The sequence below is a fragment of the Apostichopus japonicus genome, chromosome 22 (assembly GCF_037975245.1).
Source record: "Apostichopus japonicus isolate 1M-3 chromosome 22, ASM3797524v1, whole genome shotgun sequence".
In the NCBI taxonomy this organism is placed as follows: domain Eukaryota; kingdom Metazoa; phylum Echinodermata; class Holothuroidea; order Aspidochirotida; family Stichopodidae; genus Apostichopus; species Apostichopus japonicus.
The window spans coordinates 26,542,810-26,567,766 of NC_092582.1; the positions used below are offsets into that span (position 1 = coordinate 26,542,810).

The following is a 24,957-nucleotide window of genomic DNA, read 5'->3' on the forward strand; positions in this document are numbered from 1 at the left end:
ACCTGTACAGTGTGTTCAATTGCTAGCTCTCGCTGCTATTCAGACGGTAATCAGGCTCTTGATGGTTGGACATAGACCTATGTATAGTTAGGGGAAACTAGAGACCCAGGTTATAGTAGGAGTCGCTAGGGGAAACAGCCTGATCGAGCCGTGTACTGTATGGCAAGCCAATTGAAATGCCCAATAATTAGATATTAAATATTAGGCCGTGGCTATTCTTACAACTAGTTGTAACAATTATTTATAAACTATTCTTACGACATCGGCGAATTCATGCGAATTCAAAGTAAATAAAGCAACTGCGCATGAAGTAGGGGTAACCCTAACCCTAACTCTAACCCTCAATCCAACCCTAACCCTAACCGGAAATTATTGTTACTCCTGGTTGTAAAAATAGTAATTCTAGTCGTAAAAATAGCAACTGCGCATGCGCAAAAGGGAATTATTGTTACAACTAGTCGTAAGAATAGCCACTTTGTAAATATTATCGTTCGATAAACCTGGATTTCGACTGGTAAAGCTGTGATTAGTAGAAAATCTAGTTTTATCAGCCTATGTTTATCAACTCATGAAACCTGATTATCGAAATAGGCTATATTAGCGCGAGATTAATTAAAAGCTACTTTACCTTCGAAAATTTGAAACGTCCGAGTTTGTCCAATTTGCAGTAACAATACCAATATGCAACGAAAAATAGGAGATTCAGTAAGCATATGTCATTATTTCACCTAGATTTGCAAAGCAGGCGACTATATTACCAACTACTAATTAGTTGTCGTAGGCCCAGGAACATAGCATTGAGGCCCCTTTGGAGACCTCCTGTTAAGTCCTATCCTAGCATTTGCATATGTACCTCTTAGACCACTCATATTGGTTTCTAGAAGAGCATTTCTTATTACAACCGTAATGCTCAAAAGGACAAACATGAATATTGACAGAGAATGGAAGGCCAATTTGAAAACTACGACATGGGGAAGTTTCCAATACTGGGCGGCTGCCCCATATCTGCAATGGTTGAACTATACTACTTGTTAACCTTGAGATTAAATGTTCAGCTCATCCAAGCAACATACTTTCACTAATACTGACAAGAACTAACCTGAAAGGAGATTGCATAATCATTACTATGCTTACAAGGTAAATTTATGAATCATTTATGGTGAAAAATCTATAGAAGGCTTCCGAGTTTTGGCCTTTGTACTGGATGTTGTACTAGCGGGATCGTTGTTAATTATAGACGTACAGTACTTTTGCAAAAGGCTCCTCTTTACGTGAGTTTTCCAATCATATCCATCCTGATACTTCCGATGGAGACAGACATAAATCCCTAAATTTATACAATTAAATATCAATGTTAATGGCGCAAGGGAGTTAAGTGGTGGGTTTTGGATATCCCAGAAGAAGAATCGCAATTTTGTAGATACCATGGAGGCAAGACAGGTCATTTTGTAAATCTGCATATTTATATCCAAATATTAATCGTGAACTTTCGATGGTTTAATATATCACTTCAAACACCAACATTTTTCGACTCATTTGCCAGATTTCTTGGTATATTTTTTCCCCTCTTGATAAAGAACAGTAGAAAACATTTCAGAACATTCCGGTAAAAATTCGATTATTTCATCCAAAATTTCATCAAGTTTTAAGGAATATTGAAAGAAAATCAGACTTTTATGTCGAAAGTTTGAAAATGTTTTGGAAAATTTAACACCGGATTACAGTGTACATCAAAAGGGAATTTGGTATTTTGCTATTGTTTCTATAAAGGATTAAGTCTTGATCGTATACCCTTTGTATAGAATGCATCGGGTTGGGGTGGGGGGGGGGGGTGGTACGGTTAACAACATTTTGTTGTCATTGAATGAATTCTTTAACTCATTTTAATAATTAATATTTTTGATTTACAAATATCATTAATAAGTTACCGATATCTCAATAATCAACTCGACAGGTTTACGGAATCGCATATAGGCCATTAATTTAATTCATGACTGACCCTGAATAGAGGGGATCGAGTGTGAATCCAGAAAGAGAAGAGGAAGGGAACTGATGTCATTAATCAGTTTTGTCCAATGTTTTGTCACAGTGCCAGATAAAAACCTCCATTTTGACTTTGACGTTAACCAGGGGCGGATGCAGGATTTTTGACGGGGGGGGGGGGGTCTGACTGGTCCAGCCGCGCCTGATCGAAAGACTATCTAAGCGGAGCGCCACCATCGGTTGGCGCGGATCGTACCGGAAAATTTTTGGCTTTACAACCCCCCCCCCCCCCCAGATGGCCGGAAACGGCACTTCCCGAGTATTCTAAGCTACATGTACCTAGCCTGAAAATATGGATCTCATGTCTGCAATTTCTCAATTGATGAGAAAAAAACAATCTATGAAATATGGTAATACATATCAGATGAGTTGAGATGATACAAAAATCATAATGCCTTTAGCCACCAATCCCCCTCCCGTTCCGTCACCACTGTTTGATGCAGGGCCGGATCCAGGATTCTAGAATGGTGAGGGGTTTGTCCTCCAGTGATCCTAGGGTCTAAGGGGAGTGGGTTTCCCTCTATCCATTGTGAAATTCTTGGATATTTATTTTTAAGTACAACAGGGAACCCCTTCAATTTAGCCATTCAAAGCACCTACAAAAACTCACTCGAAATGTATCTGCCTCAGTACGAGTAAGCTAGTTTTATTGATGATCTAGTCATGGTAGATTGGAGAAAACAAACGCCGTGGATGTTTCTCAATGAACTTTCGGACCACTTCGTCAGTGTCGATAGGAGTGTTATAATACGTGTTCATGAGAACAAGAGCTGTGAGACGTTCCTTGCCCATTGTTGATCGGAGAACAGTTTTATGCCTTCTCACAGCAGAAAACGATCTCTCATGAAGAATTCGTAGGCGCATCCTATGCAGCCTACCGCTCTGCCACCTCACCGCCCAAAACAATTCGAACACCACCTCAATTTTGAAACTTTTCGGTCTGAAAATTGAGAGTTTTAGGCATTTTTTGCACGTGTAGCACGCGTGCACACTATAGTTCATTTGACGGAAAAGACACACCTGGCTGACTTGTAAGGATAACCGCCCTTCTAACGTCCTACATGTTTAAAATTGGCGTAAATTTAATTATTTGTTTTCTCTTTTTTTTTCTCTTTTTTTTGGCCAAGAGCAGGGGGGTCCGGACCCCCTGGACCCCCCCCCCTGGATCCGCGCCTGGTTAACCACATAGGCCTAACAACAAACAACGCAATCCATATTCAACCCGAGTCCTGTCTTATATAGACACTGTAACCACGTGGTCGGGCCAGTGTTCTAGTAACTCAATTTATCTCGATGTACGTATTTAGGAGCCGGTAGGTATTTCAGACTTGTGCTGAATGGTTTTGTAACAGGGTCACCGCCGCTACGATTCGGAAAAGCAAAATAAAATAAAATAAAACAGACAGGCAAATAAAGACAGACGGATTATTCAACGATTTTGCAAAAATACTGAACTTAGCTCAATACATTGAGCTCCAGGACAAAATAGAAATGTGAACATACCGTATATACCAACAGTGCCATGGACGCTTCCTGTATGTCTATACGTAGACCAGGAGAGCTCTAATATATAGGCCTAACTGAACCAAAGCTTAGGCTACCGCATCCAAATATTCTTCTCTTTGTCCATGCAGACCACATACTGGTAAACAATGGTCGTACAATGAAGAGTAGCGGTGTGGTTGGATTAACGATGAATAGACATGAATTATTCCTTCCTGGTTGTCATAATGGATATTGCGGCATAACCAGGGGCGCAGTGGGTCTTAAAACCCACCCGGCTAAGCTACACGTATAGGTCGGCCATTATTCATTGAATGGGCTAGCAATTTTCTTAACAGGCCCATTTTTACACAACCGGCCAGCCAACCGGCCGTCCGGCCCATCGGGGAAAATTTTCTATTGCTGAATGCCCTCAGATGCAATTTGATGCGACAAAAGTGTACAAAGGTGTTGTTAATTTACTTCTAAAAAAATGTTTCCCAGGTGTAAATTTCTAAAATATTTATAAAACAAAGGTGGGATCATCTTTCTCAAGAAATTTGATTTTTCATAGGTTATAAATTTCTTACAACCAGCCTGTAACTGCAAAATGGTGATAAACTGTAAATCCTCATGCTCATACATTTAATGTAAAACCAGAAAACGAAAAGGTTTAGACATCTTTTGACTGTCTACTCTTGATGACCTTTGACCTGACCTTTGTATGGACAGGTATAAGGATTACCATGGAACACTTCTTAGTTGCTACTCAGCAGTGGAATTTTCGTTCATGGTGGTTATTACAAGGCATCGCCTTTTTCCTGTCTGCCAGAAATTCCAGTAAGTAAGGGAATTTGTCTCACGAATGATAGTACGACATGTTAAGAGTGCAAGTAGTAATTCACAGTCGATTATGCAGAATTACAGATGTCCACTCTAGATCCTGAAACTAAACTTCAATCTCCTGACCCCACTAGTGGCAAAGTGTTCAATGACACGGTCTGTGTCTGGCAGGCGATCTCTATGTGCTTATCATGAAGCTACTCCAAGGCTATAGCTCACGGAAGTGCCGAGCACAACTGCTACTCATGCTAGTCTACCACTGCAATTCCTCTCGATTTTTTAATTTCCAATCGTATGATTTAGCGGATGTTCGGAAACACTTTAAGGCTCACCTTGGGGGGCCATGGCCCCCGTTGCCCCCCCCCCCTTGGATCCGTCAGTGGGCATAATTGATTAATATGAAAGGCTGGAATGAAGTGGAATGTTTGAATGAAAAGATTTAAAATAAAGTAATGGGGGGTAGTAAAACATTTGCACTCAAATGAGCATAAATCCTTTCGTAAACTTGACAATTAACATATCTGACTAATTGTAGATATTGCAAAGTTTGTTCATATTAATAAACTCCTTTCAGCCATCTTATAAAATGCAGCTTTACCAACTTATGATTTTGTTAATCAAAGTAGACAAACAAAATCAATTCATTCTATAGTAAGGAAAAGAAGAGCCTCGAGGAAGTTTATAGAAGACTCTACATTAGCACAATGTATTAAATTGAGCCGTGTACCTCTGGATGAGTGGTGACGCAAAGGTAGTGACGGGACAAGGGAGTTGGCAACCAAACGTAATTACACCAGCTCCTACACCATAAAGGAGATCAGCATGCAGAGATGCGATGCATCAGGTATACAGCAGGTGCGCAGCAGGTACGCAGCAGGTGTGCATCAGGTACGCAGCAGGTGTGCATTAGGTGCACGGCAGGTATGCGACAGGGGTATGCAGCAGGTATACTGCAGCAGAATCCGAGTCCTTTGTTCTAACAATCTTCTTCCACTGGAGCATCAGTCTCATGGGCTTCTTCTTTTTTCTTTCTCACGAACATCATTTCTCGAACCACCACTCCCAGAACGGACAGTAACACCACGACCATCCCGGCACCACTAATTAATCCAGGTGCGACGCCAAGAATTATTAGCTCTAAAAATATCGTAAAGGGAACTTGACTGGAATTAATCACAGAAACAAAGTAAGATTGTTTAGAAGCAGCAAGCGCGAACGATATTAGAGATTGAGCTAAGAAATTAAGCAAACCTATAAGAACTAGTGTAAAACGTACTTGGCCACAGGGTGGCAGCACCCAATCCTGCATAATACAGCCCGCCAACGCTGGTAAAACAGTACCGCATAGTGAATAATATAATACTATCTTCACTGCGTTTATCCCCATGAATCCCAAAAGTCGAATAAATATGGAAGTTAGAGCTGATAATAACATCGCAATGACTGCAGCTGCAACTGCAAATAGTTCCATTTTCTTATCCGTGTCGAGTGTCTCTGTGGGAAACAGAAATGGCGGTTGCGCAATGAGAAATATCCCTAAGATATTGATAACCATTAAACAAACATCGCATATATACAACCTCTCCCTCAGAATAATCCATGCAAAGATACCGACAAAGACAGGAGCCCCAAAAACTATCGCATTGACCATTCCGGCCGACATATTGTAGACGGCAAAATATATCAGGCCTATAGCAACCGTTCCAAATATGCCTCGTGAAAATAGTAATAAAGTCTCCTTCATCGAGTTGGTAGATATAATTGTTGTTTCCGAAAAGAATGAAACCATCACAGAGAAGAACCCTTGTAATAGAAATCTTAAGCAGACCACTTCTATCACTGGTAGCGAGTCTTTTAGCAGCTTCACGCAAACGGACTGTCCAGCGAAACACAAACTTGCCACAAATGCCGCAAAGAGTCCACGATGATCGAATATGCTGGTTTTAAGCCGTTTTATGGCCGGGACTCTCCCGTTGCCTTCCTCCATGATTCTGTCTCTCTCAAGGACGTTACCCTATTAAGAAAAAAGAAAGTAAAACATTTATAAGAAATCAAAACTATCATAAGCGTTTGATCAAATATTTCATGATTACACATTCTTTTCTTTCATCCATGAAGACTAATTATAGTCGGTATTATACACGTGATATGTAGGCACTGGACAGCTGAACAATTATCACATATGCAGGTATACCCTTAATAACGTCATACTGATAAAAATGTAACGAAGGTTGATGTGACTGTGTTGAATGAATTACATTAAATTATATTTGGCTCTCAATACAATTAGTGTAAACCTCCGTGCAGTACTCAGATAAATACATAGCGTGGAAGATTATACCCGCACGCTAATTGAACAAACTACTTCAGGCTAATGACTCTCCGTATACCCCCCCCCCCTCCTCCCTCCTCCCTTCACTTGGAAACAAATGTCCCTAAATACATCTATACGAGTATTATCGCCTACTCCAACGGTCCGTAAAATACGGTATGGGAAGCGGTTCTAAAGTGGGTCCAGAAAGATTTTCAGTCGAGAGAGATTTACAGTGGGCCGCGGAACCTTTTCGCTCGTCGAAAATTCCCGAGTGAGACAGTCGATTATTAAAAGGTATTTTGCTTAACAACAAGTCATTAGTCCAAGGTAGCTTCCATGCATTCTGAGCATGCCTATAAGTGGTGGGGTGAAAGGTGGGGGTTTGGTGGGTCGTGGCTCTGTCCTCATGGAAGATCCTGGATCGTGGGTCTACAAGTTTGCAAAACCGCTGTTTTACTCTGCGCCAGAAACGTAGCCGAAGTGGTGGCAATGGGAGCAATCGCCCCCTCCCCTTGAGTAACCCGAAAAATGTTTACTTTAAAAGTTTTTTTTATTTTTTTTTTATCTTTCTAATGTCCCCATTAAGCCACCGTAGCTTCGTAAATATAATACTCTCATTATTGTTTATTTCCTGCAAGGTGAAAGGCATTTTGGGAAATCTTTTTCTAATTTGTACTGTGTACATCATGTTATTGTTAAGTGTAATAATGCTCTATTTGGGAGAAGTGCCGCTTTGAAGATTCTGCTCCCTCTCTTTCAAATTTCTGGCTTCGTCCCTGCTCTGTATTGGTATGACGTAGTGGTTACTAAGTTCAATACAAAAAGTAGGCTATATACTACCTAAACTATATGCTAACTGGCTACCATGACAACCGTGTTGACCACATAAACATCTTTTAGAAGTGACTAAAGCGGGCGGATTTGAAATGCAGCAGCATTTTGATTTGTGTCAATTCTCGATGACGTAGCTCCACACAAAACACATCGTACAAATGTAGCTTCATACAAATCACATCCTAACATTGCAGCTCCATACAAAACACATCCTAACAAAAGAGCTCCATATAGCTTGACTAGTAATATTCAATTTCCAAACGAGGAACATATTTTAAATATAGGCTATTGTTTGAAAAAAACGCGGTTGTGCTTTTCCATGTGAAAAATATCGTACGACAAAGCGAAGTAACATTCATGTACGAGGTTAAATGTCTCGCGAAGAAACTTTCATGTACCGGGCCAAATGTCTCGCGAAGTAACATTCGATCACGTACGGGGCCAAATGTCTCGCTTGATGTCAGTATGAGTATACATTTTTATAATGATCATCTGCATTTAGTACCAGTTAGATGATTGATGACATTAGCACAATTAACATAGATGTCAATCTGGAGTTTAGTCTCATAAACAGTAATAACTATCAGAGTTATTGATAATATTATCATAGGCTATGCATTTAAAGTGAAGCTTAATACACTGATCCCTGAAACGGAAAACAGTGTAGGCTAGTTTTAACACCAAACCATGTTATGGGGTTCCCAAATACCTTTTGGATCCTTCCTCACCACCACCCCAACCCCCACACCTCTACACCCCAATATTTCTAACATCATGATTCATCTTCCACCAGTGTACTAATTGCATATTTAATATAAGTCATTACCTGCAAAGCTGTATCAGTAACCAGTGCAGCCACTGAAGAAAACAAGAGAATATTTCCAAACTATGTCATGCTTGTTAAGCTGAAGGTCACCGACAGTCCGTTATTTCTTAAATCCCACGTCACGGGTAACATATATATTGATTCCTTGTCTCGGATAGTACAATACACATAGATAGGTCTACCTTAGCAAATAGTAACCAGATCCAACGATACAATGAACTCAAACCCTTCTCTCTCTTTCTCTGAGACTATCTCTTTCGGTAATTTCTGTGATTCTGTTACACCACACCGGTAACCGCGAATCAAACCGCTGGCTGTATAGGTTCTCCTGTACCTACCTGTCTGAGTGTAGTAGTAGTATATAGCCATACCTATTAATCCCAGGGATATTCCGGACTTTGAACATCCATTGTGAGTTCTAAACCCTGCGACAGTCTCTACAGCAAACAACAGTAGTAATAATTAAAGCTGCTGAAATGACCAAAAACTGATTGTTTATTTGCTTACCTGAATGAGCACCAACTTATCAGCGTATGTGTCAAGTTTGTTGCTTTCAAGAATCTGTAGCTATAAAAGTGTGAATCTCGTTCAATTGTTTGGGAAAACAATGCATGTGACGTCAGGATGCAAAGTGACCTATGCCCTTCAATCGCTACAGGAAATGTTTGTTGCTATAACGAAGAATCAGCTATACCATGATACCAATCCACCACGAAGATGTATTCTATACCGCTGTGGTTTATAAAAGGAACATGGTAACAATAAATTCGAAATTTAGATTTGACATCCGAGATTTCAACAGTTAATATATAAACTCACTATTTACGAACAAAAACTTTCTTCCGAAAAGTTGAAATTTAAGTTGCACATTAAAACTGAAGATTGTGCATTTTCTAACGTTTTTTCCGTAACATAGCAACAGAAGCGTCGCCATGGGACCTACATGGTAACTTATCCTAGCCTACATAATCTGTAGTCAAACTTTATTCCGTATGGCCAAACCACAAGGGCGGCGGAACCGGGGGGCACAGGGGGCACGTGCCCCCCCCCCCACTTTTCCTCAGGTTAAAAATGTGCCCTTTTTCTACATAAAAATTGAGGTGTCTCAAGTTAGCAAGAGGCCAGGGAACCAGAATGAACACTCGGGAAGGGCCGTTTCCGGCCATCTGAGGGTATTGTAAAACCAAAAATTTTCTTGTACGCTCCGCGCCAACCGATGGTGGCGCTCCGCTCAGATAGTCGTGCCTTTACAACTTTGCAAATCCTGGCTACGCCCCTGACTTTTAATGAATTTCTGTGGGTCAAACTCAAAGCTATTTCGAATGGAAAAAAAATGTTAAGATATTAACAAGAAATAAACTCTAATTCGGAAATTCCTACATTAGCAACTAGCATGATTTCACCTCATTCTGTCTTCAAAGAAAACTTGTTACTTGTTTCCTAATTTGTACATTGGATATTGCAGTGCTAGTATGCATTTTTTCCTTGAGGGTGGGGGGGGGGCGTTGATGGAGTGATGTGTATACGCAAATAAGATAATACAATAAGAGTTATAAAGGGTACTAAATATCAGGCTGCATCAGACCAATCGAATTTCTGCAAAGTGCCCTTTGATGTCGGTGCCCCCCCCCAGATTAAAAGTGCTTCCGCCGCCCTTGCCAAACCACATAATTGCTTATATAGCCAAACCACATTATTCCGTATAGATAAACCACATTATTCATATATAGTTTAATCACATTTGCAAGCTTTTCAAAAGAGTCTAGAAACTATATGCCCATTCATATTTATCGATATAGCAATTTCACTATCTGCTATGTCTATAGACACGTGTCACGTCTGTTTATGTATATACTAATTTTTTTCTTCATTATCGTGTATAAACCTATTGTTCTTTTCGCACCAACTGGTCATTAGCTTTGATAAACAACATATTTTGTATAGTGTCCATCATATGTCATTACTCCTCAGTTTTATTCATTATTACTTGTACTTCAGTTTTGTATGTCATATGACCGAGAAACCAATCTTTCTGCATAGCCCCACCAATCACAAACACATGAACCACACGTTTAGCTCACTTCAAAATTTGGATCAAGAAAAACTAATTGAGCCAGTTTTTAACTCTATAGTAGTTGCGCCAAATAGCAACAGAATTTAGTCCCATATCTCAACCCCCCCCCCTCCCCCAATCAACAAACCAATAAACTTTTAGAATGAAATACCAAATTATTTTCCAAAGGCAGGGGTAGGCATAAATGGAGATTCTGTAATAGTCTGGTTAAAGTCATTCGTTATTCTAACAGATGGGATGAATACTCGACAAGCTAAAGATCATGATGACACCCCTGTAGCGCATTACTTGAGTCTGCCCTTATAGGGGCGGGGTAAGGGGGGCTAGTATATGGCTCCGTCATTTACATATTCCTTGAAACCATTGTGTTGGCTAAGCCAGGTAAAAGGTATAGCTTGTATGGTCAACTACAGGCCAATAATTACACAGATGTGAACATATGCTATATTTATTATGACGTAACTAGTAACCCCGCTGGAGTGTGTTACCTATTTATATGTACCCCTGCATGTATCTATTTATATACTTACCCTTGCATGTGGTTTGACTGGTTTGCACTTCTGTGCCGGCTGATGAATTCCAGGATCATATTAATTTTTGAACACTTGAGCATACATATAGTTTATCATTATAATAATATATTTATTCCAAAAAAAAACCTATTAAATCAATCAAGTTAAGAGGATATTCATGTTATCAAATTCAGAGAGTATCTACTTTAAATGATTGAAGAAAAGAAGAACATTTTGGCGAAGAATGTTAAATAGGCTATGTGTACTTGTTTCACACACACACACATAATAGCAGCACAGTGGCAGGCTGTACATGAAAATCCTTTTACGACGGTGAGACGGGGAGAAGGGGAGAAGGGGTGGGTGTCTGCAGATGAACAATAGTTTGGTGATTTCTGTGGTTTTAATAACGAGCTGCATAAGTTGAGTAGATTTTCATCAATGTGGATGTCCCCTAACCTAATATGAATGACGGACGGAGTGAACGCCGTTCCCCACAGCCTTCTGTTGACGGGAGTATCTCACTTGAAAACCCCACTCGGAATAAATTGATGTCGAAGTCCATCTCCGAACCCTCAGGGGTACGGTGTAAGGAGATGGCATGAGGTATGTATGAACGCTCTATTTGCAAATTTTCCAACGTTTTGGACAGAACCGACACACATGTTTTCGTATGACCCGAGGTATTAAGTTTTCTAATGTTTGTAAATGCTCGACCTTATTATAACCTGCATGGTGATAGGCGAAATGAAATCTACAAACTTCTAGTTGGTACTCTTGAAAACTCACGGCTATAGATGAAATCTCTTGCGTAATACTGAATGAATGAATGAATGAATTTGCATGCTTCACACACATAATCACATACCCACCCACTTAACCCCCCCCCCCCCCTCCCACACACACACACACCCGCGCGCAAGCACACACACCCAGACATACACAAACTAAGTAACGGAGATCAAGGTCAACTTAAGTATAGACTTTCATCCGTTTTGTTATATTACCTTCGAACGAAAATAAGCATATAATGGCATGTAATCTCACTTATCCGTTTCTACAGCGTGCGCCTATTGATAGAACTCAACCATCAATATGTCGCCCCTATCGTTCTTGATATATGCACTAATCCGGTTGAAAAAGTCCTTCTGCAACGATACATTATTAAGCAATATTTTGAACGTAACGATTATGTGCTCGTATAAATCAAAGTATTAATTAAAAATGCAAAATTATACCGAAATAAGAATGGCTGTGTATAAAAAGATGTGCTTCGATACAATTTTAGAACGGATTGTTTTGGGAAGACTTTTGTCACGATTATTGCGTCATAGCGGAGTAGCATTCACGCAACATAGGAATTACATATATGAAGAGCAGACTGGCCATTTCTAAGGTGGTTTTCGGTTAGAATGGAATCTTAAAAAGGATATTACATTGAAGATTAACACATATGTTAAAATATTTAAAATCTGAAAATTTCCCTTTGTCCAAGTGGTTACAAATGTGGCTAATAGATATTTCGAGCGTAATATGCTATGTGAAACATTGTATAGAGGCTAATAGACATTCCGAGCGTAAAATGTTACGTCAAACATTATATATACAGGCTAACAGACATTTCGAGCGTAATATGCTATGTGAAATGTTATATAGAGGCTAATAGACATTTCGAGAACCAAATGCTATGTAAAACGTTATACAGCGGTGAATAGACATTTCGAGCGTTAAATGCTTACCTGTGTGAAAAGTTATATAGAGGCTAATTGACATTCCGAGCGTCCAATGCTGTGTGAAAAGTTTAAAAACCGATTTGTTCTTCTATTGTGGCAAGAAACTTTTATACTAAACATGCAGTTGCAGTTTGTACACTATAACTGGTTGAATACATTGTACCAGGTACACAATACCAGCAACTTGAGGTATAGCTACATACTATAAGCTTGGAAACTAATTCTAATTGTTACGGGTAGTGTTTTATGTTGATACGAGTTTATAGTATTTAACTTTATCAACATTAAACTGTTATTAATCATGGAGTGGAGGTGGGGTCTTTATTGCAAAAACAGGGAAACAATGCAAAGCGAAACATTTAAATGAATAAATTGGAAAAAAATGTTACATTTCAGCAACGGAACACGCTATCTAGATGGTTTGTATGTTGTTATTTGTTAGACTTCATTGTTCCTCGTCCCTTTAAGGTATCCTCTTGTGATGCATTATAAGCTGAAAATTGCAGCTCGGCTCCAGTTTCAGTCAAAAGTCATGTACGTAACCGAACGCCTCGGGCGCTATAGCATAGCTCTGGTTTAACGAATTAAAAGCATGCACCGTGACATGGGTTGATTAATATATGTAAAATATGAAAGAATACAGGTATTGTATTATTGATTAAATCATAACATGAACATCTATTGACGAAGTTAGCTCAAATTGAAAGAGCGAGGGATATATACCAGCACAATAAAATACACCATCAACACTCATCGAAGAGATGCACAAGATATCGCTATATGTATACCGTAAGCAGGCGTCTATCATGTCCACAGGGCGCTAAAGAGTTCAAAGGTCACTTGTCCTCTCTATGAACGCCAGAGAAACCCCAATTAATGTTGAGAAATGGCCAAAACATAAATATGCATATTTTAATCGCTTTTGGTATCGTTTAACAGTGTTTTGTGCCTAGCCAATGGTTGCCAAGATTCACGGTACTTGAATACAATTTGTTCGATAGATAGACTATAGGCGTACGCAAACCCTGGGATATTCATCGGAAACTGCAATATATATAGAAGCTAGGATGCGCCCACATCGTGCCAAGTTAACGACCCTCTACACCAAGTAATCCCCTCCCCTCCCCCTCCCCCTCCCCATCCCCTCCCGCCCCCCTCCACCATGAAACACTGACATATTCAGTAAAGTAACAGCTTAATGACGCGACAATTAGCAAACGCGGAATGGCATAGTCAAGCAAGATTACCTCTCCGAGTCCCTCCACAGAAATTTGTGCAAGATGGGATTCAAAGAGAAAACTTCATGGCGCGCTGCGCGATGGATCGCTCATATATTCAAGGCCTTACTTTCCTCCCTATTCATAAAGACCACACGATAGTTTTTGTCAAAACTTTAATCGAGCCGGGAGACGCCATCATTCCAAGAAGTGTAGTTTTGAAGTATCACTTATACACTGTGTGTAGCGACGAAGCAGGCATTCAATAACTACTCGACTACGACTCTACTTCAGTATATGGAGTCACACTATAGGCACTCAGAAACGGTGGCGCTTAGAGATTTCAACCAGCTTATTTTCAGGATTTATTCAAACAACTTATCAGAAAAGCTTAAAGTTTTTACCACACACTATATAAGTTAACTTTTGGTCGGCCTTTTATTTCAGAATCTATTAAACACGTTAAAAGATACCTTTAGGCTGACCACTTTTGTATGTTATGACTTGACTAAAGACAACCGACGCGGGCCTCTTATTCCAAATTGGTGCGTTATTTATTATGACAAATATCCACTAGGCCTCAATCTCTCGCTATAGGTTACGCACCAGAACTACTTTTAACTTCGGAGTAATTATCTATTGAAACAACGGACGCGTATCAATCATATAGTTATGGAAGCGTCCAGCTGCTTGTTATAAAGTTCGTTATCTTTTGAGTTTACTGCAATTTATCATTTTATTGCAAAATGTTGAAATAATGACATTCCGATGAGAGCGGTATTCATCATTATTTCTCAAAGTAAAGTTGAATTAACAATCATTTGAGAAATAGACATGCTGTCACCCTGCCGCACAATGTTGAATTCCTCACCTGTTTGCTTTAGGGAAGTTTTCGTATTGTTGCAAATATTTCACATTTTAACTGAACAGCTGAACATTTTGTTTAAAATTACCTCTATATTTACACAGAGATCTTAACATTTTGACGGTACGATAACGTTTCATATGAAGTAGATTTTTTCTTAACATTCCAGCTTGAAATAAGTAGCTGACGTCATCACCAAGTTTAGTTTAAGGGTCATTCCAGGAATGTAGAATAAATAAACCTGACCTGCCCCAATTTTTTTAGCAATGATAAACCAATACTAAGGGTGCTTTTACACTAGATCCGGATCAGATCTCGACGTTAGGATCTGATCCTGACGTCCAGATCACGGCTGTAGTGTAACCGCAGTTCAGATCCGGATCTGATCCCCCTAGTTTGATGCTGGCAGAGACCAGGATCTGATCCGGACGTTGAGATTAATTTTGCAATGTGAACACTCCCGCATCAACAGTGACCCGAGATATCCAGGGACCTCATTACGTCACAAGTATTATCGCGTGAAATTCCAGTCCTGTATCATGCATGTGCTAATTCCTACGTAGATTGAGCAGGGTGTGTGTGTGGATCGTATACATAGCGTAGCATTGAGACCCTAAGGCTATGTAACCATGACAACGAAAGTTTTGGAGCGTACGCACTACGCGATCCACGGCTGCCCGCATGACACATTATCAATCCGATTTTTTTTACCAACATCCGGTGAAAAGCCGGGGAGGATCAGAGTACGACTCAAGTGTAAATGCGTCCGGATCAATGCATAAGCTTATCCCATGGAGAGATGATCGTCTGATAACATCATGGGATCTGATCCGGATCTAGTGTAAAAGCACGCTAACATGGTGGAAAAATGCACTTAAAACGTATTGATTTTGAAAAAAAATGATTGTGTAAACGTTATAACTGCAAACCAATTTCAAAGAGATTGCTAGTCAACGTGCCTAGTTAGTGTGTAGCCTTCAAGTATGTAGCCTTTAGTATGTAGCCTTCAAGAACAAGCCCATAAACATGTGGCTTCTGTAACTGAAGTAACTTGAAGGGATATCTGAAAATTTGCATTTAACATGTAATTAATACTAATACAAAACTGTGTGGGCGATTAGGGTTAGGTTAGCGATATGTGGGCGATTAGGGCACGGAATGGAATGCTAATTAGTGCTAGTTAGTTATCAACTTTCCCATGCTGACAAAATCTCGGAGGTTGTAATTTAATTTAATAAATTGAAATTGTTTCTTGGGAAACATTCGGTGGGTTTCATAAATTTATCGGCGGTTAACTACCATAAGGTTCTTTAATTCGGTGTACCATATATGGAACCGGTAGTCGCGGTTGAAACACGGTTGGAAACGGACTGGGAATGTATAACTGGGCGGGGGAGGGGCGGGAGGGGGAGGAGTGGGGTGCTCTATGACCCTCAGTAAGTTGTTCTATTCTGCTTTTAACAAACAATTGTTGTATACGCGAAATGAAACACGTTCTCAAGATTCTTACATTTTGGAATATTTTTCTCCTTTTTCTACTTAAATAATATATATTGACGCAAACGATTACATAACTTGTACAGTCGCTAGGAATCGACAGAAAGTAATAAAAACCATCATAATGTGCAAATTGTAGGTAATATTTATGTCACACTGCCAGTGTGAAATACATCAGGGAGCTCTGAATGCATTGATACAGCAAGAAATAATCAGTAAATTTTACATGATTTTATAACTCTCAGACTGTTATAAGAATATTGTTACCCAGCTTGTGTTACAACAATTACAGAATAGAACAGAATTCTATCAATAGCATACAATCTGATGAATGAACCTATTCGAGTGTGTGGCACACCAATTCCATGGCTAAGGTTTAATCATATAACTCCCAACCTGATGAATGAACCTATTCCAGTGTGTAGCACACCAATTCCATGGCTAAGGTTATAATCATATATCTCCCAACCTGATGAATGAACCTATTCCAGTGTGTGGCACCAATTCCATGGCTAAGGTTATAATCATATAACACCAACCCGATGAATGAAACTATCCCAGTGTGTAGCACACCAATTCCATGGCTAAGGTTATAAACATATAACACCAACCCGATGAATGAAACTATTCCAGTGTGTGACACACCAATTCCATGGCTAAGTTTTCAATCATATAACTCCCAACCTGATGAATGAACCTATTCCAGTGTGTGGCACCAATTCCATGGCTAAGGTTTTAATCATATATCTCCCAACCTGATGAATGAACCTATTCCAGTGTGTGGCACACCAATTCCATGGCTAAGGTATAATCATATAGCTCCCAACCCGATCAATGAAACTATTCCAGTGTGTGGCCCGCATGGCAAAGGTTTAGTCTTAAGTATATAAGCATACCAATATACAAATATAATGTGTAAAAAAGCCATAACTGAAAGAAACTGCTAGACTAGCTGTTCATTTAATAACTACTCTGGATCTATCTCTTATAATGTTCTATAAATCTCTGTATGTAATCAAGTTACACGATTGTTATAGAGGGAGACATTCTACTATAGTCAATCTTTACGTATCTGTTAGCATATGCATAGTCAACAGCCACTTTTAAGAGGTAGTGCTCTGTTCTTCATGATTTCGCCCCAGAGAATGAAGTGTACATGATCCCACCAGAGCTATTGCATCTCCCGATTTTCATGGTTTGCTTTCTGGGATCAGATGCTAACGCTTGGACGATATTTCAGTGTTTAAATTACTTCGCTTTGTTTTCAGAAAAAAAACACAAGTTACGTAGTAACTGCATAAGTCAATGTAGTAAGTATCATTGACACCCAGCAACGGGAGTTCAATTAAGAGACTGCATCGCAACTGTTCGTTAATCAAGATGATTACAATATTTGCTGATGTTTCGGACTTTTGTCTTTCCCCAAGCATGTTGATGACGTCATGAGGCTTCCATTGTAGTTGTTATTTTTGAGAGCTCCCGTTCTTGACCTGCTCGCATATTTATGGTACCTCACATATGGATTGGGGGATGGATCTTTCTTCCACAACGACTTTGGTAGTACCATCTGCATGGCTGCCATTCGAAAATTAGCGTTTATGACGATATAAATGATAGTATTGAATACGCTGTTGCTCATAGCCAAAGCTTCTACGAAGTAAAAAGTTGTAAAGAAATGAAGTGTTCGCTCGCCCTGAAAGGATGGCATAATGAAATCTCTGTTGATTGCGTAACCATGGAAAGGTGCCCAGCAGACAGCAAACAACGTCACGACTATTATCAACATTCGAATGGTACGTCGCTTTGTCTTCTCAACCACCATTTCTTGCTGTTGGGTCATGTGACCTCCTGGGACATTACGAAACCACAATTTCTTTGCGATACTGAAATAAACAAACATCATCAGGCCAAGAGGAATGATGAACTCCACAATGAATAAAAGAATTGTGTAAAATGACATCATGGTGTGGTTCGTCCAATGGGATTCCCAGCATGTGGTGAAGTTACCGATGATTTCACCCACATCATTCCTTTCATACATCGTGGTAGTTACCGTGGTCGTGGCGGTTGGTATGGCAACCGTTAGGGAAACCACCCAAATAGTGCACACACAACATGTCAGGGTGCTTCGACTCATTCTCGGACGCAATGGATACATTATACTGGAATACCTGTAAAAGCAAACAGAAAAACCTGTTATCAATCACGTGATCATGTCACATGTATGTATGATGTAACGGTGGTAATATTCAGTAATATAAATGTTTATATAACATATTCAAACCGATGCTGTGATGTGTAATGCATTATCCAATCAACGTTTAATCGACTTCAACCTTTTGGGAACCACGGACCGTTTACTATTTATAATATTGTGAATTTTATTTAAAGATGAATGCTAACACAGAACGACACTGCATAGCGACACCGATACATCGATAGAATACCGGTATTTCACATAATATTGTGAATCTTATTTAAAGATGAATGCTAACATAGAACGACACTACATAGCGACACCGATACATCGACAGAATACCGGTATTTCATTTGTAACACCGGCAATATATATATATATATATATAAATATACATATGGATCAGATGTAGCCATGTGTATGTTATTGTATATTGAACTGTTTTGAAGTAGTTGAGATGCATTTAACCTGTTCTCTCATAGCCGATTAAACACATTGAATACTTTTATTACAGACCATTGAATAACTAGTGCCATATCGGTGACCCTGAGACTACAAACAAAGTCAAACAGAGTAAATTCTCTAAATCTGTTTTCTTACGGCGATGGATTCTTTCCCTGTCAACATCTCATTATGAATTCATACAGTGTCTTGAACTACTTATAGAAGCAGATGCCTTGGGTTGAACGAGTCTGGTATTAATCTCAAAGATAACTATAAATTACCTAATTAATCTGTCTTAAGTTTGAACCGCGAATATCTACGGATTTTTCATGTGTATTTTTTTTTTAATTTTGTTTGCATTTGCAATCTTTTGAAGCTTAGCATCATCATTCCTGATGCGAGTTTGGTCATCAAAGTCATCTTTGGTTAAATGGTCGACTTTCAAATCACCAAAATGCAGCCATTTCAACGTACAATGAACTACTATAAACGGGACATGTATTTTAATTCCCTATGGCAAGGTTATATTTATAATCGCATCCATTTTGTCAAATGATGCAACCATTGCGGCAAGATACAATAAACAACTAGACACGTTCTGTTAAAGTAGTAAGTCATTTAATATGGTGATGCCGCCAATGCTTTGTATTCGAAAGGACCGTACTGTCTAATAGTGGCACAAAATCTGTTAGGTATACTAAAATGGTCACTAAAGCGTATACTTACAATATAATTGTCACACCCCATTTCACATAGTAGTAATACTCACACGTAAAAGACATATCGTAACTTTTTTTTTTCAAGTTTTCCATTTTTCTTGCATATTTGAAACTCAAGCCAAGAAATTATAATGATGTGAGTTTTTTTTTTACTTCAAATTGTTAGTATCAATGACAACAGAAATTCAAGCCAAAATGCTGGCTGCATTTAAAATAGGTAATTTTGTTCCTACCTGTCAAGCGCTATAAGCAGGAGGGAGTTTACAGACACATAGAGTGAAGTCACAGATCCGTAGCCGACCATAACACACATAACACTTCCAAATGGCCAGGATTCCGCCATATAGTAGTAAAACTTGAAAGGTATACAAACAGCTGCAACGATGAAATCTGACAACGCGATGTTTCCGATCAGCAAGTTAGTAGTCGTACGCATGCGTTGAAAGCGGACGAGGGAGCAACAAAGTAAGAGATTACCTATACCACATATGGTGATTGCCATTGAGTACGACAGACCGAGGATAACTTTAGCAGCCACTGGTATGGGAACTTGTCCGCCGTCAGTCTTGTTCAAGAATGCATAATCATAATGGTAAATTTCATTGTATAACAGCGGAGCTGCAACGAAGTCTTGAGAACTCTCATAGCTCGACATTTCCCCCATAGTTTTATTCTGCTCTCTTTTGTGATATCTTCCAATAAAACAAATAAAATGTTGTAATAATCCACGTACTTCTTTAGGATTTTTTCCGATGTTTAATATTAATTCAAGTACACTTCATTACATTTCTTTAACCAGGCCAAAGCGGATCGGAAAAAACAAACTTAGCCCGCGGTAAATTGACGTCGCGTCAAAGTGACCTTGTATGTGAAGATGAATGGGTAAGTGACAACACCTTCCAGATAAGCTGTTTCATAAAAGTTAAATATGATAGAGCTTGCTCGAAGGAAGTCAATTTAAGACAGTAAATTGCTGAGATTATTGCAGGTGGAAAAACGTCTTAAAAGCAAAAGCTCGTCATAAATGTCTTATTACATAGATTCCCTCAGTCACTCAAGCAGTTTGAAGTCCTATAAAACACACCTTGCATAAATGTCTTATTACATAGATTCCCTCAGTCACTCAAGCAGTTCGAAGTCCTATAAAACACACCTTGCATAAATGTCTTATTACATAGATTCCCTCAGTCACTCAAGCAGTTTGAAGTCCTATAAAACACACCTTGCATAAATGTCTTATTACATAGATTCCCTCAGTCACTCAAGCAGTTTGAAGTCATATAAAACACACCTTGCTTCAAAATTCCACTCTGAATATGTCGATTTGTATATAAACGGTGAAATTCAGAATTTATTTGAGTAGAGACTCCACGTCCATTAGTTAGTGATTTACTTCTCGTTTAGTGTTGTATGACGGTTTGTTGATGTAACGTGTCCCGGTAATAGTCGGCGGCATTGCGCGTCAGCAGACACATCTGAAAGTAGATTCTGTAGAAACAGGAAGAAAGAAAAAGTATTACTAAGTTTGTAAACCAAATGGCGAAAATGGCGTAACCACGTGCACGATGAAGATAGTATTGTCTTGTTATAGAATATTGAAACACGAAAAAAAAAATTACATTGATTTTAAGAAGAGAATGCTGTGCAGCTCTTGGTAAACATTTACAATTCCACTTCATTCGCTATGCAGATTATAGAAAACTCCATATATCTCGATACGGTGTAGTACTATGGAGTAAAAGTTTTAAGTAATCATAAAGAGAACATTTACCGGGAAATTGTCAATGAATAAAAGAGCGAATAAATGATTTGTAAACTGGAGATTCGCAAAAATGGCCCGGTATTAAACATATATTATATATATATTATTAAATAAATATTAAAGTTATTTTTACAAACTGAAATTGGTCGTCGTTCACACTTATGAGATAAGAGAGTATTGCGCAAATGAAAAGGTGTTGATAGAAGAATCAGGGAAGTAGATGAAGGGGGAGTGCGGCTGGTGGGAGGGCAGGGCAGGGCAGGGCAGGGCAGGGCAGGGCAGGGCAGGGCAGGGCAGGGCAGGGCAGGGCAGGGCAGGGCAGGGCAGGGCAGGGCAGGGCAGGGCAGGGCAGGGCAGGGCAGGGCAGGGCAGGGCAGGGCAGGGCAGGGCAGGGCAGGGCAGGGCAGGGCAGGGCAGGGCAGGGCAGGGCAGGGCAGGGCAGGGCAGGGCAGGGCAGGGCAGGGCAGGGCAGGGCAGGGCAGGGCAGGGCAGGGCAGGGCAGGGCAGGGCAGGGCAGGGACGCAGATGAGCTGGGAGGACGAGGATGGGAGCGAAAGGAAGTGGATAGGACGGGAAGGAAGTGGATAGGAGGGGGAGAGAAGCGGATAGGACGGGAAAGAAGTGGATAGGAGGGGGGAAGCGGATGAGAGGGGAGGGGAGCGGATCGGAGGGGAGGTAAGCGGATCGGGGGGGGGGAGGGAAGCGGATACTGAGGGAAAGAAGTCGATAGGAGGGGGAAGCGGATGGGAGGGCAGGGAAGTGGATAGGAATGGGAGGGAAGCGCATAGGAGGGGGAGGGAAGCGGATAGGAGGGAAAAGAAGTCGATAGGAGGGGGTGATGAGCGGATCGGAGGGGAGGGAAGCGGATAGGAGGGGGATGGAAGCGCATAGGAGGGGAGGGAAGCCGATGGGAGGGGCGGGAAGTGGGGGAGGGAAGCGGATAGAGGGGGGGCGGATGGGAAGGGAGGGGGAGGGAAGCGGATGGAAGGGAAAGTGTGCGGATGAGGGTAGAAGGAAATCATTGGGCAGAGAGAGAAACCGATGGAAGGGGACGGGACAGGACGTGAGTGGATGGAGGCCTCTGGAAGGGGAGGCGGGTGAGGCCAGAGGGAAGCAGTCTGACAGAGCGGGAAGCCGAAGGGAATGAAGACAGGCGGGTGGGTTGGGAAGGAAACCGATGCATGGGAGGGGCATGTTAATGGCTGACAACATTGGGTAATAGAGAGGATATGGGAATAGTTGGTGAATACGGGTCAGTAATATTGTACGTACTTCCGTTATTTGATATTATGTTGCAAAAAACAATAGTTTACTATATTAAGTCTAGCTATTATAAATTAGTTATACTTGTTCTGTATTCTGACATAGATATTGAACGAGATCAGCAAGAGTTTGTTTCATATTTAATCCTGTTCCAGGTAAGTTTTATTTACCCTGATGTTTTACAGGGATTACAAAGGTCATTAGTGTAGCGCCTCACTTCCGTATGTATGTATGTATGTATATGTGATCTTCCCGCAAGCAGGAACTCGCGAAAGAAGCCATGGAGGCTTATAGACTCGCAAGCTGACCGAAGCCAATCTCTCGGCACACATCCATTTAACTTCCATGTCGGGAAGTTGTTATTGAACAACACCCTTGCCAGACGACACACCTTGCTGTCGGCGGGGAATCGAACCGGGGATCTCATGACTGGGAGACGCCGGCGTTAACCACTAGGCTATACACTCCGTGAAAAGTAAACTAATGGCAAATCTTGCTGAAACTTAAACAAACTTTTTGTTCTGTTTTCCGTCTCAAATCAGTCTCATTTTGTGAGATATATGTTCGTAAATGAACTCTAGCATAAAAAAAAAAATAAAAAAAAGGTAAAAGACCAAAGTCTCGAGGAAATAAATCTTGAAACGTCTAGCAATTTTCCAGTCTTAAAGTGTTGATGAAAATCGAAAATAGGATTAAAAATTTTAATCTATTACTTAAAGACTCTATTGGACGGGGGTTGGGGGATAATATTAATAAATAATATTAATTAATAATTTTTATCTATTAATTAAAGACTCTATTGGACGGGGGTTGGGGAATCATATTAATTTTGATATATTTATCACTACCAATCACCAAATTACAAAAAAAAAAAAAAAAAAAAATACCAGTTGTCAGCATTAAATCCATCTATGCATAGCGTCCTCGCTATCTAGTTCATATTCTCTGCGCATGTGCAAGCTAGCGGTCAAAAACAATTCGGGTGATCTGGCAGTTCTTGGAGTAATTTAAATTTGAATTTTTCAGATATGAGTAAACATCTCTTTTATGATCACCAGTATATTCCTACTGCCTTCACCTTCACCCTTACAGTAATGATCGTCCACGATTTCCATCAAATTTCCAATATTTTCTATACGATTAGCTCTATTTTTTCCTTACTTTATGAGCTTATGGTTCTAAACCTATGCAGGCATGTCTGTTATGACGTAGGCAAAGTAATTGATCATAAACACTAGCCTGCATCTTATGCAAATTGTCATTAATGATTTAAGTTTAGGTAGAGAGGGAGATGGATTCTGAAATAGCCTCAGGTTATGATGGATGGTGTATTTTCGATTGCTTGGAAAGATAGGTTTGCTTGAACGTTATAATATAACGTATTCTGCAGACAGTTTACGAGTTTGAGAAACTGTCTTATTAGGAGGGACCGGTGAATATCCGAGGGGATAAATCAATTCATGGTAAATAACCAAAATCAAAAAAGAAGAAGATGTTATGAACTCGATTGGCAGCGAGAATACAGAATCAGTCTGACTCAAGTATTTCTTCACTGGTAGAGATTCTGATCTTATTTGTGTTAACATGCAGAACATCTCACGTCATGAATTAGGCCTATGTGAGACGACTTCAATGATGCGACATTTTTATGGCTTGTCGCAATAAAAATAAATAGAAATGTCAAAACATGCACAGCAGTTGAGGTGCTTGCTGTTAATTATATTAATTCTGTCAAATCTTGATCCCCACTTGAAACATCTTTGCAGTTTCAATATTTTAAGGCTGATTGGAATGACGTCATATTTCTGATCAGGGTCCGCTTGCCGCAGATAGGGGATTAATGGATTAGGTTACTAGTGCTTGCCGCAGATAGGGGATTAGTGGATTAGGTTTCTAGTGTCGCTATCGCAGCACGACCGTGTTGAGTCTACATGTAACAGTATCTCTTCTTAATGAATCTAACCTTTCAACCACTGTGATGTTTGTATTCAATATTTATTGTTAGGCAAGACGTGATCGTGTGTCTTTCAAGCACTATGGAATCCACTGTGTATTGAAAATGTTGAGTTTTATGACTTATTTTAACATTTTCTGTTTAATGCATAGTACTTGTGTTCTATTTATTAGGTTGCTATCATAGTTTTGAATTGTTTTAGGCTACTATACATTGGCGTAGGAAGGTACTTTTGAGTGGGGGGGCTGAAGACTGATGGCCGGCCTGGGGGAGGGGTCTAAGGGGAGGGGTGTCCCCCTCCCCTTTGGAATTTTTTTGCATTTCCAGGTGGCCTCAGATGCAATTTGGTGCAATATAGCACACTTCAACTCCCACTCC

General features: G+C 40.0%; 3 protein-coding genes across 18 annotated transcripts in view; all 3 read right to left on the reverse strand.

The window, feature by feature from the left end:
- The window catches only part of LOC139963391 (glycerophosphocholine phosphodiesterase GPCPD1-like), a 38,798-nt gene extending 38,484 nt beyond the window's left edge, over positions 1-314 (reverse strand). The window contains exon 1 of the mRNA XM_071964102.1: positions 3-314. The gene's annotated coding sequence lies outside the window, so the exon portion shown is untranslated. The remainder of the gene's footprint in view (positions 1-2) is intronic.
- A 4,305-nt stretch (positions 315-4,619) lies between these two features.
- On the reverse strand, positions 4,620-12,814 carry LOC139963392 (solute carrier family 35 member G1-like). Of its 7 annotated transcripts, XM_071964105.1 has the most exons (4): positions 12,668-12,814; positions 11,936-12,076; positions 8,850-9,074; positions 4,620-6,382 (listed from the first exon to the last, which is right to left on the reverse strand). In XM_071964105.1, exon 4 carries the CDS (start codon positions 6,353-6,355, stop codon positions 5,345-5,347), a length of 1,011 nt encoding a protein of 336 aa, XP_071820206.1. In that variant the 5' UTR covers positions 6,356-6,382; positions 8,850-9,074; positions 11,936-12,076; positions 12,668-12,814; the 3' UTR covers positions 4,620-5,344. The 7 variants fall into 7 exon arrangements, with proteins under 7 accessions (XP_071820206.1, XP_071820207.1, XP_071820209.1 ...); XM_071964106.1 differs by lacking the exon at positions 11,936-12,076 and having other exon boundaries at positions 12,668-12,809; XM_071964108.1 differs by lacking the exons at positions 8,850-9,074; positions 11,936-12,076 and having other exon boundaries at positions 12,668-12,808.
- Positions 12,815-16,270: 3,456 nt separating this feature from the next.
- LOC139963701 (prokineticin receptor 2-like) overlaps positions 16,271-24,957 on the reverse strand; it is a 62,279-nt gene continuing 53,592 nt past the window's right edge. For 5 of the 10 annotated variants that reach the window (XM_071964777.1, XM_071964779.1, XM_071964781.1 and 2 more), the window contains exons 2-3: positions 19,834-21,088; positions 16,271-18,411 (exon numbers count right to left, since the gene is read on the reverse strand). In XM_071964777.1, coding sequence (XP_071820878.1) covers positions 17,625-18,411; positions 19,834-20,264 — 1,218 coding nt within the window. In that variant the 5' untranslated portion in view covers positions 20,265-21,088 and the 3' untranslated portion in view covers positions 16,271-17,624. The remainder of the gene's footprint in view (positions 18,412-19,833; positions 21,089-24,957) is intronic. The other 5 variants (XR_011791729.1, XR_011791728.1, XM_071964785.1 and 2 more) reach the window with 5 other exon arrangements.

Bases quoted from the DNA above. Each gene is read 5' to 3' on its own strand.
- LOC139963392 (XM_071964105.1), bottom strand. From the start codon at position 6,355: ATGGAGGAAGGCAACGGGAGAGTCCCGGCCATAAAACGGCTTAAAACC.